Genomic DNA, 17,502 nt, shown 5'->3' on the forward strand with positions numbered 1-17,502 from the left:
ATATGAGAAGAGGGGGAAAATATCACTCACGGTATTGGTGACTTTTATCCGTGAGGGGAACATAGATTACACTCATTAGCCTTTTTACTGTTGTCGATCCATCCGATGCCTTGTCAACCTGGAAAAACTTAATTAATGTAAAACGGCCCTCTTTTTTGGCTTAGCCATAAATATTGCACGTAGATAAATCGATTTTTTTATACAAGATTAGCCAGAAGCATCTATTTGTTGATTAACAGCGTGTATTAGCCAATTAATTCAAATATTCAATCTACTACATATATTTAGTGCAATGTTGCATCCCGTGCAGAATTTTAAAAAAAAACCACTCTCACCTGTGTCAGATATTGCTCTCCTCCCTCTGGTCCTACAGGAACAATCAGTCGTCCACCTGGTTTTAGCTGCTGAATCAACTGGAAACCCCAAGTTTAATTTTGAAAACAGAACAGTCAAGAACAGAACAAGGTAACATACTAGGTATTAGTGCGCCAAAGTATAGCTAAAACTTCGGATAGACACAAAGATTCCGTGTGTTACCTACCACACAAAGGACAAAGCCCAAGTTCCATATATTTATGGACTAGCTACATAAAATTAGACGACTCGCAATCCCAAATACAGGCTTCATTCGTATTTCCATGAACTTTCTAATTACATTGGATTCATTTTTTTAACTATGGAAAGTTGATTGTAATCAATATTTTTGAGGTTATGTGAATACCCACCCTCGTGTTATGCAGTTAAAATATTATTATGTGGTAGGTACAATCGCGGACACATGAAAAATAATAATTGTTACTACGATAGGCGAATGAGATAAAAACGGTGCAAAATATATTTTTCGCCTCACTATCGGAAAGGCTTTCTTTCTCATTAGAAATCTGCGCGCAAAAACGTTTTAGCCACGCTAGTGTGGAAAAGGTTTTTGGAATTCGAACTTGACTATGTACTGTGGTGCACCCAACTTTATTTCCATGTGAAAAAAAAAAAAACATAATGACACGTACAACTACCCACGTTTTGTTTGACGTGCTTTGTCCAAGGAATATAGATCCGTTGGTATATTTTTTAATCTTATTATTGTTGACATTAAATTGACAACGATAACTAATTTTGTTTGCTAAATTATTTTAATACGTCGAAAACTGAACTGATTTGTTATTGTTCAACAGCTTTTCTTTTTAACCGACTTCAAAAAAGGAGGAGGTTCTCAATTCGACTGTATGTTTTTTTGGATGTATGTTACGCGATAACTCCGGTATTTGTGAACCGATTTTCATGATTTTTTTTTTTTTTTGTTGGGAAGGGGTACTTCCATAGTGGTCCCATTTCATTTTGAAGAAAATCATCCACCTCTAAGGGTGGCTGTTCACGCATGAAGATTCATTTTTATAAATAGCGCCTAACTTTAATTTAGGAGCAATTATTTTAATGGTTGATTTTGCTATTTCTCCAATTCAAGGCGTTTTTCTCTCAATATACTTTGAGTAGTGAGAACCGATTTTTATTATCTCCAGTGTCAAGTCCTGTATAGTGGCGAACCAGAGGATATTTCAATAAAACTTAGCAAATAGACGTAATTCCACGTACTTTTGAGGTCGGTTTTTTTAGTACTCTGTTCTGAGATTCCATGCCTCTCTCGGATTAAGATTAATGTCAGCATTCATAGGCTCTTCGTTTGTAAATTATTGTTACACTTATTTTCTACAATAATGCACACTACCCTCATTACACACCTTAACACAATCCAAGACATTCACTCGTTCAACTCAAGCATTACTTTATTCTTAGTTATTTCCTTTAAATCCTCTCCACGTTATTGGCAGGGTCAATCTTGCACTAAATTTCACTTCATTAAAAATCTTTATGACAATGGTTAGTTCAGAAATGTTGTTGGATCTCGATTCCGATAACTCATCTTGTTATATTGCTGTGCGACCCGAATCTTGCGATCTATTCATTAACAATTACTTTAATGTTAAAGTTCTCACCTTCAACATAAGAAGCTTGCAAAGAAATTTCGATCAATTTTTATTAACGTTGCTGAGGCTAAAAATGCCCGTAGACCTAATAGTTTTGACGGAATGTTGGCTATACGATGGCTCTATAATACCCCCAATCGATGGATATCAGCCTTATCGCACACACAAATGTACTAACAAAGCGGGTTTAGTAGTCATTTATGTGAACAAATCATGGTCGCCGGAGGTTACTGAGCCATCGTTCGAGAAGGCTGACTGCTTACTAGTAACAATAAAGAACCATTTTAGTATTTTGGGCATCTATCGCTCTCCTTCTTTCAACGATATCTCTACATTTTTGAAATCGCATACGCCTGTGACTCAATCAAGGATTCACCTTGTAAAATTGTTGCAGGAGACATAAATATGAATACTTTGTCTGAGAATGATGCGGATTTAAGAATTGTTACTGATTATCTGTGCTTACTTGCTGAACTTGACCTTAAACCAACAGTAACCAAATCCACACGCGGGGATTCTTGCCTGGACCATGTCCACGTTTCTTCTAAACATCAAGCTGCATCGGTAATCTACAAGACAGATGTTACAGGCCACGATATGATTATTGTAGGCATTAAATCAACCACAACTAAACCAGTGCAAAAAAAGCGTTATAATCATTGACTTACAAATAAATGGACGACGGGTTTAATACAAAAACCACGAAAAAAATGTCCCAAGTCAACCTATTCGAAATTTAAATTGTTATGTCATCGCAGTATCGCGCTGTCCGTAGAACAAATGAAGACTAAAGCGGAGTGTCGCGCTCTGTATACGATTTTAGCGCCTTACAAGTGCGGACACTTTTTAGCGCGGACCCGACGTCCATATAATTGTAAGTCAATGGTTATAATACTAAAATTGACTATAAATCAGTAGCGGAGGAATTAAATACAATGGATTGGAGTAGTGTTATACGTTCAGACAAAGTGGATGACGCTTTTGAAGCATTCGATCGGTTGTTTATGAACATTCTGCACAAGCATACTAGCCAGCTTCCAGCAAGTCGATCTAAGTTCATAATCAAGCCCTGGATGACGCCCGGTCTTATTCGTTGCTCAAAAGTTAGAGATCAACTCCACGCGAAATGTCGTAGTAATCCTTACGACGAAACGCTAAAACGCGTCTATACTCGGTATAAAAACTTTCACAATGATCTGCTACGGAAACTTAAACACAATTACGAGTCAATGGAATTACGGGAGAATAAGAGTAATCCTAAAAAGCTTTGGAAGACAATAAAAAACATAACCTATACTAATAAAAATTCGCAAAAAGCACTAGAACTGAGCAAAATTAACAGCTCTGTGACCGATTCCTTGGACCACTGCAATGAATATATTTCGAGTGTTGGTAGGACTCTAGCGACCAACATTCTTACTGAAGTAAATAAGACTCAAGACGAACTGGCGCAAAGAATTACAGTAAATGTATCACCTTCACAATCGCTATTCTTTGAACCCACCGACGAAGCTGAAGTCGAGTCCTTGATACATAACTTAAACTCGGATAGTGCCCCCGGTCTTGATGGAGTAACTAACCGTTTACTAAAGACAGTTAAAAAATCCATCACGGTACCTCTCACTTACTTATACAATCTAAGTTTGGCTGAAGGAATCTTCCCTGGTGCTTGGAAGGTAGCGGCAGTTACTCCAATACACAAGGCCGGTCTGATCCCAGCAACTACAGACCAATTTCTCTGCTGGGAGCCTTCTCTAAAATTCTGGAGACTAGTGAGCAAGCGGTTGGTCGGCTTCCTAGAAAAAAATAACATTTTCTCAGAGCGACAGTACGGTTTTCGAGCAAACAGATCTACTGAGGACGCAGTTGTTCTTATGACCAAACTGATCTCGATATACTTAGATGCAAATAAGGCTTGCTTGAGCGTATTCCTCGACCTAGCCAAAGCGTTCGATACTGTTTCCATTCCGATTCTCCCAAAGAAGTTAGCACTTGTCGGAATAAGAGGAAAGGCTTTAGACTGGTTTAGAAGTTATTTGACAGACCGATCGCAGTGTGTAAAAGTTGACCAAAATATGAGTAACTGTAAACCAGTGCAGTTCGGAGTCCCGCAGGGAAGTATTTTGGGGCCAACTCTATTCATTGTTTACATCAATGACATTCCTAATAGCAGTAATTTGCACAATGCTGAGGTTATATGTTACGCGGACGATACCGCTATACTTTTCCACGGAGACTCTTGGGCTCAAGTGGCTAGTTCCGCAGAACAGAGTTTGGATGCTGTGGCAAAATGGCTCCAAAACAATTTGCTGACTCTGAATATCTCCAAAACAAAATTTATTTGCTTTCACAAGACCAAGGCCTCAGCTCCAACAGGTTCCACCGACATTGTTCTTCATACCTGTACCCGTCAAGGACAATCATCATCAAAATGTACATGTGCACGTATTGACCGAACAACAGCTATTAAATATCTTGGTGTTGTCTTTGATGAGAAATTGGATTTTGGGCGGCATATCGTGGTTACAGCTAATCGTGTTCGCAGACTTATATATGTTTTTAAGAATTTACGCAACGCTGCGCTGCGGACAAATGGTTGCTTAAAACAGTGTACACTTCTATATGTCAGTCCGTTATAGCGTGCTGTATAACCGCATGGGGTAGGGCTTCGAAGGCTTGTATGCTCCCCCTGGAGAGGGCGCAACGAGCGGTATTGAAAGTCATCCTTAAGGAACGCATCAGGTACCCAACCATACTTGTTTACAAGGACATGGATAATCTGAGTGTTCGAGGGATTTTTATTTTGCGCGTTGTTACAAAGTTGCACGCGGAGGTGTTAAGATTTCCTGAATATGCCGCAATGCTGCAAAGACGTAGGTTTAGAATCCCTGTACCCTTAACGAAATCGGCTTTTGCCCAGAATTTTAGCTCATTTCTCCATCCTTTTATTTACAATAAAATAAGTATCGAATTTCCTTTGAAAAATTACTCAATCAGAGAACTAAACTTAAAAGTGAAAAATTGGCTCAAATCACTTTGTTATGAGAATGTTGAACAAATTCTAAAAGTAGACAAATAGATAAACACACACATACACACACACACGCGCGCGCACGCACGCACGCATACACACACACACACACACACACACACACACACACACACACACACACACACGCACGCACGCAGTGCTTTGTAATTAACATTATTTAATTTCCCATTGTTTCATAAGTAATTCATTGGTTTTTAGAAATTTTCTCGTCTCTACTAACTTTTCGCATATAATATATATTGTATACTTCGTTTCAATCCAATTTGAACAAAGTGTAAACAAACAAATCACTGACCATAGAGGGTCTAGTGATGGCCACTTGTAATGCCAACTACATATCGATTAATTAATTGAATGAAAGGATTTGTTAAATTGAGTCTTCTAGCCATATTTAAGATTTCCGAAATCTTAATTTATTATTAATAAGCAACTATAGACAGGTCATGGATGTATAGATGAAAATAACATCACTTTTGGACTACCGTTTTTCACATACAATTTTGCGATGCTGTTCGGATGAATGTTGTTGGAGACAATGGTGAGATATCAAGTCGATGTCTTCGAAATATACGTGAATGTGTTGCTTGTTCGATATATTGAGTGATCAAACACTCTTGTTTGCTGTTTGTTCGGAATGGATTGGAACAGACTTTACATTCTTTCCAGAATTGGTTACCTACGAGACAGGCTTTGCCTAGTGTAGGAGCCAGTGTAACCGGTTTAGATAAAGTTTAAAAGTACATGTCTTAAACATACGTATTCCATAAGATGTAATATGTTCCTGTGCCTGTTATCGGTAACTGAACTGTATTTATTTTTATGTACAAATAAATAAATTACTATTACTATTACTAGATTATCAGTTTCCATAGTAAGAACTATTTTTAAGACTTGTTTACACGTGCATACACAACATTACTCCAATGTTGAGATAAATTAAGATTTATGATAAGTCCAAATTAGAACCAGATTCACGTTAGTAAGCACTAAAATTGACACTTACAAAGTCATTAGATACTGTTCAGGTCTTTTGAGTTTATATATTTTTGTCATCTTTATAAGCGGAGAGTTATAAAATCAATTTCCATCTTATATGTGATGTCGAAACAACTATTGTAATTTTCGTTCATAATTTGTCTCAACATAGGAAAAATCGTGGCAAGTGTAAATAATTGACTTACATAAAACATCAAAATGTATGTTTTGTGATATTTATTTATTTTATTACAAACAATCAACTTTGTTCCAACTTATCTCTAAAGGTTTATCACTGAAAATACAACTATTTCATAATCAACTTTTCAACAGTTCATAAATTCAATATTTGAGTTCAAAATGGGCATTGTTCTTTTGTACTATAAAAAAATGCGAGTTTTTGTCAATTTTCATCTTAGCTTATTATCATTTCCAATTAAAATTAACAAAACATGTTGATAACATTACTCACAGCCTGAGGCAAATCTGGTGCTGCCGCTCCTACATGAATTGCATTGTAAGGTGCTTCTTCAGGATATCCTTGCCGGCCATCACCAACTGAAATAATAAAATTTAACTTAATTATGAAGTTAATGTTACAGTCCCCAGCAAATTAACACTTTCCACAAGTTATTTATTTATTTATTTAACATTTATAACGTAATAGACAAAAATCCAAATCGCTACAAACACAGAAACAAAAAACATAAAAAATGAAATAAAATAAACATAATACATTTCACAGAACTGAACTTACAGGCATCATTTGTTCAAACACTTTCCTAAACCAAACAGATCAGAATATGGTGCCGCCTCGAGAACAGTGTGATGACGTTCAGCACCGGTTTCAGTGTAAATTGTTAGTTTTTTGGCACACAAATTATTTGAATTCTCGCCTAAATATAGACATGAATAATAGAAATGATGATAAATCATGTAAAAATATTTTTTTTTAAATATTCTGTTCAATATTCTGGCTAATTATATCTAGTAAAGTTTTGCAAAATTGTCTCAAGTCGTATGCACCACGCCAGGGCAGTGACCCCGCCACCCGCTTCACCGAGCTATACGTTATCTTTCTTGATCTCTTATTTACCTATTTTTTAAATTATGTTTATGGGCTAGTACCGTTATAACTTCCTATTTATTTACATTAATTAAAAAAGTTGACTAAAAAAGTTTTTGGTAACTTAGATTTGGTACTTCCCAACTTTAGGTTACATGAAAGTATTGCTAGAAGTACCTAGCTCCACAGCTGGTGGCTGGCTCCGTACCGGTGCCAACTATGCAGAGCATCGCACGTGAGTTTCGTTTCAACATTAGACTCCACAACTTTGAAAGCAGAAACTTCGACTCATGTCCTCCGTGTAAACTAAACGTTTCACATCATGCCATAAGGAATCGACACGCACTTGTACTTGTACTTGGATTACCATGCAGGTTCTGGTGAACTTGGTAGTGGTTCTTTTTACACTACTAACTCTTGTTTATATACCAAACCACGTGTCATTTTTTGACAGACTAGAATATAATGTATGTGGGATGTCAGCGTGACGTAGACGCAGTACGGGAAGCAAGGTCGACTCATCTACCAATCGCGTACTCTATACGACACTCCCCCGCCGTAGTTACCCGCACCCTACCACCAAATTGATCTAAAATGCATTTGTTTCTGCACATTTAAGGTCATTGTTCAAAATGTTTCCAAAAGCCGTGCAAGTTAATGACCTTTGGATCAAATTTGTTTACCGCAATTAAAAAAAAAATAGGAATTCACGAAATTTATTTTTTAGTGATTTGGGTTCAGTTTCGGATATAAAATGACCTCTGTAAATATGGCGAGAATGCACATCAACACATTGTATAATATCAAGTGACAGGACGAACAAGTTGTGCGCCTGATGGTAAGCTACACTCCTGTCCATAACAGTTGCAGACCCACTCAGCTCTTTAAATCGCAAAGATCTTAGGCGCACTGCCACTGCGCCCGTCACTCTGAGTTGACAAGTCCCATATGCCTGTAATTTCACCAGCACCCTAACCCTTCGAAACCAGAACATACTAATGCTAACATTACAGCTTAGCGGCAGAAATAGATAAGGTGGCAGCACTTCCCTAGACGAACTCTTTCACAAGGAGCTCTAATGAATGTCCATTAGGATGGCTGGACCAAATGATATACAAATCTAACTGCTCATTATTTACTACCCACTTTTTACAGTTTAGTACCTTTATTGACATATTTTATACTTTAGCACTAAAGGAAATATTGAAGAAATAAAGTTGCCAGCCATTCTGACGTCAGGTTGGCTGAACACTAAGTTTTTCATGGTTCTAGCAGTATATAATTTACTTTTTTTATATACCTATTTACTACCTAACTTCTATCTAAACATACTTTTTTTTCACTATTTATCTTCTAAAGAGACAGTTTATCTTCTCCATGTATGTAATATGACAACAATGGTTTCTGGATTATCTTTGCAAGCAATATTTTATAACAATTATTATATTAATTACTAATTGAATTCACTATTACAAATGTAAATTCCATTTGTAGGTATTAAGGAATGCGAAAGAATTATAATCAATCAATTAATAATCGTTTAGTTGTTATTTACTATGAAAATAAGAAAAAAAATAGAAGTACTGCTAATATTTTAAACAATCTGGAGGCAGTAGAGCTAATGATATATTTGACATTTTAATTACCAAAAGACGACATTCTTTTTTGGCATATTCTAAGCGCCTAAATAAGTATTATGAGCAATTACACGGAGCAGATAAACTGTCTTTTGCAACGGTGTTTTATTTTTTAAAAATAAGTTTTTATACCAATTTCCTAAAATAGTGAATAAAAAGTATTTTTAGGTGGAAATCAAGTAGTAAATAGTTATATAAAAAAAACTTAATTTTATACTGCTTGAACCATGAAAAATGTAAAGTGGTCAGCCAATCTGTCATCAGAACGGCTGGCCACTTCATTTCTTTAATATTTCCGTTAGCGCTAGGGTACAAAATATGTCAATAAAGGTACTAAATAGAAGAAAATGGGTAGTAAATAATGAGCACAGCTTGATTTGTATGGGTCGTATTCTAGAACTCTACTCAATGCTCAAGTCAGGATTTGAGCAGACTTGAGAATGATTTCAAGCAATGGAAATACGACCCTAATGGCAAGGACTTGAGTATGATTTCTAGTGCTTTGAATCATACTTAAGTCCTGACTTGAGTATTGAGTACAGTTCTAGAATACGACCCTAAATCTCGTTTGGTACAGCCATCCTGACGGACACCTCTACTGACACTAAACATTTTTTAAAGATTCAAATAACAAAATAAAACTGCTGCATGCTGTTACACTTGATGTGCTACTGGCAGTAAAATTGTAATATATCATTAAATTGTAATATAATGTATCATAAAAATTTTGTTTCTTGTACACATTTAATAGCAATTTTTGTAAGATTGGTATTGCTATATGATCCTTACCAATAAGTTTTATCCTCTCAGAGATGAGCAGTTGTGGATTGTCATTCTGAATGTTCCTTGTAGCCATTGTTACCAGTTCAGGTATGTGTTCTATCCCCACCACCCGTCCTGCTTCCCCCACCATGAAAGCCATGCATGCTGTCAAATATCCTGAACCAGATCCAACATCTAGTGCTTTTTCACCAGGTATTAGCTGGTCCTTTAAACATTCTAATGCATGAGCATGCTGAAAATTTAGAAAAATCTAAATCAAATCATTGCATAAAAGGTGAATTGATATTGTTTTACATATTCAAGCCGTAACAGTTGGAAATTTTTAGAATGTATTTGATTGCCAGTTTGTTCTCTGGTTTAACATTACATAGTATGTAAAAAGAACATTGTTGGGAAGCTTACAGTTTTTCGCTTCAATACAAACCATGTGTGGAGCACTGATAGTAGCTGAATATCCAATAGGCTGTGGAGAGTCATGGTACGGTGAGTGCGGAGAGTAATGCCTGCGATCAACGGCGTTCATCGCGGAGGCGACAGAGTCCGATTTTATTATACCGTTAACTGGAAATAATGATAGAATGTGTATTTTAAGTCAGCTTATAGTGATAGTGAAAAATAGAATGTTTCGTTTCAAATAGGCGTAATCGCAAAGTTTGTGACAGAAAAATAAACTTTTATCTATAACATCGCGCCTTACCCCTTAGGTTTCTAATCAAATCTGCGTTGTTCTTTCCGTGACTTCGCCAAGCCATTATCGTTAATAATAAGCCACAGTAAGCTAAATTTTGATTGAGCCCTATTTTGAATTTGTTAATGCAAATAATACCGTCGCAAAAGAAAATATTTTTACAATTTTTTTCAGAAATTTCATAAAAACAGACGTCATTGACATGACAAGACCACAGTATATAAAGTTCATTTTTTTTTTAAATTTATTAAGGCTTTGGCAAAGCCATCAGCCTAAACATGACGTTTAGTTATGTTTGTGTAAATATGGCAGCCACAAAGAGGATAGGCAATTTGAGGCGGCGGCGGCGTGCTTGGATTGACTCGGGATTCCTTAGAACGGGCCGATACGGGTATTTTAGTTCGAGATTCGTATAATTTCGCGTTTTAATCTTCGATTAAGGCACAATAGCACTATCCTATTCCACTTTAAACTAGATTTCACAAAATAATTGAAAGTCAAAATAAAAACGACACTTTTCCCTCCAAAAGGTCCTGAACGAATCTTATAAAGATCACTTCAGATTATGACAGCAAATACTACACCAGTACTTTCCTTTACTATAAACGTAATATTATGATTTATCATAGAGCATTGGAAAACTACGCAATAGGAAGCTTTTGGGTCGTATTCCAGAACTCTACTCAATGCTCAAGTCAGGATCTGAGTATGATTTCAAGCGCTGGAAATACGATCTTAATGGACTTGAGTATGATTTCGAGTGCTTTAAACCATACTCAAATTCTGACTTGAGCACTCCATAGTGTTCTAGAATACGATCCTTAGGGTCGTATTCCAGAATTCTAGATAGACAAAAAAATTATAAAACGTTCATTATCCTGCATTGCAGTCCGCCAAGCCGTCGTTCGCCGCGTAATGCAGAATTATAAATATATCCGCAGCGTGCAAGCCACTCTGCAATGCGTCCCGCATGCAGCAACTCCACGACATCCAAGTAGTGAATAGGCCGTTTAACTCATATTAAATAATTACGAATCCGGAGACTTGAATCGCTGAAGTATATTTTTTACGCTTGCAATACTAAATCTTTCATTGTTTCCGTCCGGAAAAAAAGGAAGGAATGATTACTTTGATCAATCCAAATTACGCAAATTCAGGTTTCGTATGGTAGTCATCGCACTGAAAGTTGAAATGTAATAAGTTAGAACGGAACGTAACGTTTTCGTTTTGATGGTACTTTTGTATTCCTGAAATTTATTAAAACATGGTTTGCGACGGACCCGACCCTCCAGACAATACTCCTCACGAGTTAAACTCACCACCACGCCATGACTTGCTGATGCAGGGTGCTCAGGCTGAAGATAGTGATGAAGAACAAAACGAAGTGTTTGATTACCAGCCATTGCCTCAGGGGCCTGAAGCTACTCACTCTGATCATGAACTTAGTGATAACGATTCAGAGGTAACCGATACAGCTCATTTCCTGTTACTAAAAGTGCCTACTACATAGCGAGGTCATTTAGTTCTGCCTCAACGTTACTTCTTAGTCGATTTCAGTCGATATTTACCTTGGATTCAGCTGTAGCATACCTACCTGTTGTAATTACTCAAGTTTTTATAACCCTTTTTTATGTTGCTTTCCTCTCATCTGTTTACTTTATTATAGGTACTTGAAAAATAAACAATATTGTTTCACAGGACAACGACAATAGTCAACCTCAGAACCGTGACATGCCAACAATAGAACCAATGGAAAGAGTTTTAACTAGAGAGGTGTGGAATTCCCCAAGGCCTATAGACCCCATTCAGATGGACAGTGAAAGAGCACAACAGGTATTACTATAGAATTTAAGAATTACACCTATATCATTTAATTTTTCAGTTTATTTATCATTATTAATTGTTTTATTTAGAATGCCTACGAATTAATTTCCTAATATTCAGGTCCATACTTAGGCATTGGTATAATTTTACATAAAGGTATCTTTATCATTTTGTTTATAAATTGTACATAAATAATCATGTTATACAGTGTGCAAATTTGAGATGGGGCAGCAAGGCCAGCTACCTTAATCATTGTAGTTACAGAAAAACGGTTCTATAAATAAGACTATCCATGAATTTTGAAAATATTTTGATTGGCTTTCACAGATTTTGAAGAAATGGTACAGTCAACAAGATAAAAGGCAATTTTTATAAAACATTTTTTTATGCCATTCAATCCGGTCTCTGGTAAGGGTCAAGTCTCTATGGGACCAACTGAGGTAAGAGTACTTGAAATGGCAGAAATCGCAAAAAATCTTTTACCACACATTTTAAATGTAAAGTTTTTGTTTGAAACGAAATTGGCCACTACTCTACAAATTAGACTTCAGTAAAACCAAATTATAATCATATCACTATTTATTAAATTTGGAACAGCTTTATTTTGTTTTCTTAATAGAGAATTGTCACTTTTATGACAATTTTTAATGAAAATGTTCTCAAGTGTGGAAACAAATTAATTGGAACACAAGGTCCTATCAAATGGCCACTGCGCAGTCCTGATCTGACGCACCTTGATTTTTTGTTTGGGGTTATGTAAAAAATTAAACTTATAAAAAAAATACAACAGTGTTCAAGAATTGAAAGACGCACTTGCAGCAATTTTCAATATAATCCATCTGAGTAGAATTTCAGCCGCTACTTGCTCTTTGCGCAAGAGAGTGAATCAATGCATCCGCCAAGGCGTCAATCAATTTGAGCACGTCCTATCATAGACTTATGTTATTTTGCTTTTTGTTATTGTTTTTATTTTGAAATACATAATATGTTGTCAATTTGTTAGTTTTCTTATTGTTCGTTTCCTTCACTACCTAGAATAACTGATTACTAAATAGGTCCCTACAAAATGTATGATAAAAAGTTTTTTGCGATTTCTGACATTTAGAGTACTCTTACCTCATGAGTTGGTCCCATAGAGACTATTCGTCCTTACCTAAAAAAAAAGTTTTGTAAACATTGTCTTTTATCTTGCTGTCTGTACCATTTTTTCAAAATTTGTGAATGCCAATCAAAATATCTTCAAAATTCATGGATAGTCTTCTAGAACCGTTTTCCTGTAACTACAATGACTAAGGTAGCTGGCCTTGCTGCCCCATCTCAAATTTACACCCTGTTAAGTGTAAGTTAGCCATTATTTTAGTGGCATATTTGAAACTAGGCTTAAATCACAGTAAGCACACAAAATAGGATATAAATAGGTATGTACTATTACTTATAAACAATCTAGTAAAGTGTAGTAGTGTATTGTGTAGTGAATTAATATATTATTGACTTATCAATCGCCTAATATATTTTTTTGACTATACATACCACTTATAAATGGACATTGTTTTGTTGCAGGTAATGTCTGCAATGGCCAATTTTGCATTACCACAGACATCAATACCAGATTGGGCTCAAAGCATATCTGAGGCCCAGTGGAAGCAAACACTCAAGGATAGAATAGAAAAGATAAAGGAAAATAGATGAACTAGCATTTGTATAGGTAGGTTTAAGACTAATATTTTAATTATTTTGCATTCCTATTATTAAAAATGATACCTACATTATATCTTACTTTATAATATAATTTATGATGAATAATAAAGTTTATATTCATATCATAGCTAAAGTTTATTTTTCTTGTAGTAAGTACTATTTGATAAATAGAATATCATGGAATCATCTATTTCATATTATGAATATCATATTATATTTAATAATAAAAAAATATATATTACTGCATAATATTAAAATTGACATGTAATTAGGGGTGATATGTTCATCACTAATATACACAATAATAGTTAGCATAATAGTATAAGTAAAAAATATAAATAAAGTACAATGTTGTAGCTCGTAACACTTTTCTGGTTTGAATGTATCAAGCATTGTCATTAATTATAATGAAATGTTTGTCATCATTTTACGATAATTTTATTAAATATAGCTTAAACATTAAGTACAGGTATGCGTGGCAGCATATCAAGCTAAACATAGATGTATATTGTTCCATTGCTCTTGAGGCGGTATTCGAACAAAAATGTGTAGTTTGATGTGCTGTTGATTGTACAAAAATAATAATTATGTGCCAGACAACCGTACCAACCATCTGTTCTCAAACTAAAAAACTGCTGTACTATGAAAACCAAATGAACTCTGTGAGCTAAAAAAACATCGCAACTATATGTCTATAAATTTAACATCACAAACAGTGAATGCAAACACACTCAGGCGCCGCGCTAAAACGTGAGTCTTGTGTCGGATACAAGCAACCGGCAACTAGAAGCGAATATTCTATTTTCATACAATTAATATGATATCGACACAGTCGCCGGTTGCCGCAACCGGCGACACACAAGACACCAGTTTTTTGTGTTACGCGGCGCCTAATAAAAACACATTAGTAACCATTCACACAAATCATATCTTTTTAATGCGTGCCTTAATCCAGCGTGACCATCTGGTCTAGTTTTTGAAATTTGACTAGTCAGATAAAAAGTCGCCATTTAGTCGGTTCTAGTCGCAAAAAACTAAATTTAATCGATCCGCCATTCAAAACTTATAATTGTACTGGCACCATTTCTCAATCCCAAGAACCACAACACCTAGCTTAGATCTGTTTACACTAAAAAAGTTGTGATTTAGTCCGTTCTAGTCTAGTGGTAAAAAAAATAGATTTAGTCGTTACGTCGTTTTGAAGTTATTAAGGTGTTTTACTGTCCACGCTGGAATAAGCTTATTCCGGCGGCACCATTTGTTAATCTCGAGAACAACAGCTCCTAGCTTGGAGCTGATTGCACCCAGAAAGTCGTTAATTTTAGAATTAGGCGCTCCTTTGTGTAAAAATATATCCGTAGTTATTCGTTAAATATGCATGTATTTTTTGAGTTCAGAGCACTTGTACCTTTCGATTCATAAAAATCCCCGATAATTAAAATTATGTCTAGAAATAATAATACGCATTCACTCAACTTAGCCCCACACTAGGAAAACCCTGTGTCGCGGGTGCTATGGACACACACATAGACACCACAAATTACACCCAGACTCACGAGAAAAATAAATGTAGGCCATACAAATATTTCTCCCAGCACGGGAATCAAGTCTGGGACCTCTGCGTGGTACGGTAAGCGTTCGGCCACAGAGGAGTTATTTTTGCCGTTAGTGCAATAAAAAAATGCTAGAGAGATGTCCTTTTGATATGTTATGTAACGGGACAGATTGAAGCCAATGGTGCAATAAAAACAAAAGGACATAACTCGCCGATAAATCCTAATGCCATTAAGGAAAAGTAACTATATTTTTTTGCTAAATTGCTTCTATTGAAAACTTTAAAAAAATTATTAAAACCTGAATGCTAAGTTAAAGAATGCTATATATTATGCTAAATTTGAACATGAGCTCCGAGACTTAGGGAACTTACTTCTAGAACTCTAGTTAATGCTCAAGTTAGGATTTGAGTATGGTTTAAAGCACTCGAAATCATACTCAAGTCCCTGCCATTAGGGTCGTATTTCCAGTGCTTGTGTTTCCATTGCACTCCTGACTTGAGCAGACTTCAGTATGATTTCAAGCACTGGAAATACGACCCTAATGGCAAGGGCTTGAGTTCTGGAATACGACTCTGAGGGTCGTATTCTAGAACTCTAGTCAATGCTCAAGTCAGGACTTGAGAATGATTTCTAGAAATGCATGAAATTGGTTGTAACTTGTAAACAAAGGAGCGACTAATTCTTAAATTTCGCCATTAGAACCGATTTTTTTCTGGGTGCAATCAGATCTAAGCTTGGAGATTCTCGAGATTCAAAAATGGTGCCGCCAAAATAAACTTATTCCAGTGTGGACTGTAAAACAACTTAATAACTTCAAAACGGCGTAACTAGTAAATCTAGTTTTTACCCATTGACTTACAAATAAATGGACGACGGGTCTAATACAAAAACCACGAAAAAAGTCCCAAGTCAAACTATTTAAACGTACATGTAAAAGAATATGAAAAAGCTAAAACGTTGAATTTAAATTGTAATGTCATTGCAGTACTGCCTAATTTCGCTTGCAACAATTGAAAGGCGCAAAAAAACACCATATTCAGCTTCTACTGGAAACTTATCAAAATGCATATGCAGCTTCTAGTGAAAACTACTTGAACACAGGTATAATGGAGTAGCCTTTATTATTTATAAATAAATATACGTAAATGTTGAATTTTATACAATGCCATTTATTACGAGCTAGGGTGTCTGACATTTTTTTCTTGAGTTCCCAGAATTCTCGTACCCGATTTCTCGAGTTATTCGAGAATTTTTTAAAAAACCGTAAAAAATCAGCTCAATCAACTATAAAACTAAATGTGAACTTTTCGAAAGTTGTTTTGGCCTAGGTGTTCTGAGTCATGCCCCGGAATGAATTTTATCGTTCTTGGTCCCAGGTTCGATTCCCAGTAGAACCAGTTTAGGAAATGAACTTTTATAAACTGGTTCTGCTCTGGGATTCTGTTGCTCTGGGGGAGTATGTACAGAGAGTTCCCTAGTTTCAAATCAGGTGATTGTCTTACAATAGAATACCAAGACCAGAACCATTTAGAAAAGTTAACTTGTTAAATTGATCCTACCGGTATCGATCCCGGGAACTTCTCATCCAGTGCCCACAGTGGAAACCGTTAGGCTATCAAGGTTGTTACTATTTGTATTATTATGCAGTGTTTTTGTTCACTCATTGATGTAATCACATACCAAAACTTTAATATTATGGTCTTTTACCAAGCTTGCATCAACTCTCGTTTCCTTTCTTTTCTTACCATTTTCTTAACCCGTTCGTGAATAGTACTGAAATTATACTGCACTCAAAAACGTCACCACTTTTCTATATGCCGTAGTGCTTACATTGATTCAATATAATTATTACGGATTATCACTGATGACGGTTGATTCCGTCAACAGGCATAGTCGTACTGTTCATAGTTCTTGCAAATGTTTCTTGTGCATGAAAAAGTACGGCTATGACGGTAGTAGGGTATTTGCTGTTGTGAGATAATTACAAAATTAAAATGCGCGATATTGATTGCGCAAGAGTAACGCTTTCCAAAATAAACACTTAGGCACTGATTAATAATAATAATAACGCACACACTCAACATTGCCCCGTATTAGGGAAACCCTGTGTCGCGGGTGCCATGGACACACGTATAGACAACCACAAATTACACCCAAACTCACAAGAGAAATAAATGTAGGCCATACACATATTTCTCCCGAAAAACCTAAAAAAATACTTTCGGGATTATGGAAATTCAT

At 35.8% G+C, this 17,502-nt stretch overlaps 2 protein-coding genes across 5 annotated transcripts in view; one reads left to right on the plus strand and one right to left on the minus strand.

Moving 5' to 3' along the window:
• The window catches only part of LOC113226938 (protein-L-isoaspartate(D-aspartate) O-methyltransferase), a 12,645-nt gene extending 2,297 nt beyond the window's left edge, over nucleotides 1-10,348 (minus strand). Inside the window, exons 1-6 of one of the 3 annotated variants that reach the window (XM_026459748.1) lie at nucleotides 10,193-10,348; nucleotides 9,920-10,056; nucleotides 9,502-9,727; nucleotides 6,482-6,567; nucleotides 336-413; nucleotides 31-118 (exon numbers count right to left, since the gene is read on the minus strand). In XM_026459748.1, coding sequence (XP_026315533.1) covers nucleotides 31-118; nucleotides 336-413; nucleotides 6,482-6,567; nucleotides 9,502-9,727; nucleotides 9,920-10,056; nucleotides 10,193-10,247 — 670 coding nt within the window. In that variant the 5' untranslated portion in view covers nucleotides 10,248-10,348. Of the gene's footprint in view, nucleotides 1-4; nucleotides 119-335; nucleotides 414-6,481; nucleotides 6,568-9,501; nucleotides 9,728-9,919; nucleotides 10,057-10,192 lie in introns of all 3 variants that reach the window. The other 2 variants (XM_026459749.1, XM_026459750.1) reach the window with 2 other exon arrangements.
• Nucleotides 10,349-11,202: 854 nt separating this feature from the next.
• Nucleotides 11,203-16,277, plus strand: LOC113227020 (male-enhanced antigen 1). Of its 2 annotated transcripts, XM_026459879.1 has the most exons (4): nucleotides 11,203-11,645; nucleotides 11,882-12,016; nucleotides 13,568-13,712; nucleotides 16,247-16,277. In XM_026459879.1, the coding sequence occupies exons 1-3, from the start codon at nucleotides 11,448-11,450 to the stop codon at nucleotides 13,694-13,696; spliced, it is 462 nt and encodes a 153-aa protein (XP_026315664.1). In that variant the 5' UTR covers nucleotides 11,203-11,447; the 3' UTR covers nucleotides 13,697-13,712; nucleotides 16,247-16,277. The 2 variants fall into 2 exon arrangements, with proteins under 2 accessions (XP_026315664.1, XP_026315663.1); XM_026459878.1 differs by lacking the exon at nucleotides 16,247-16,277 and having other exon boundaries at nucleotides 11,205-11,645; nucleotides 13,568-13,776.
• The last annotated feature ends 1,225 nt before the right edge of the window (nucleotides 16,278-17,502 follow it).

Source organism: Hyposmocoma kahamanoa, unplaced genomic scaffold, assembly GCF_003589595.1.
Source record: "Hyposmocoma kahamanoa isolate Upper Pololo Valley unplaced genomic scaffold, ASM358959v1 202, whole genome shotgun sequence".
Lineage (NCBI taxonomy): Eukaryota > Metazoa > Arthropoda > Insecta > Lepidoptera > Cosmopterigidae > Hyposmocoma > Hyposmocoma kahamanoa.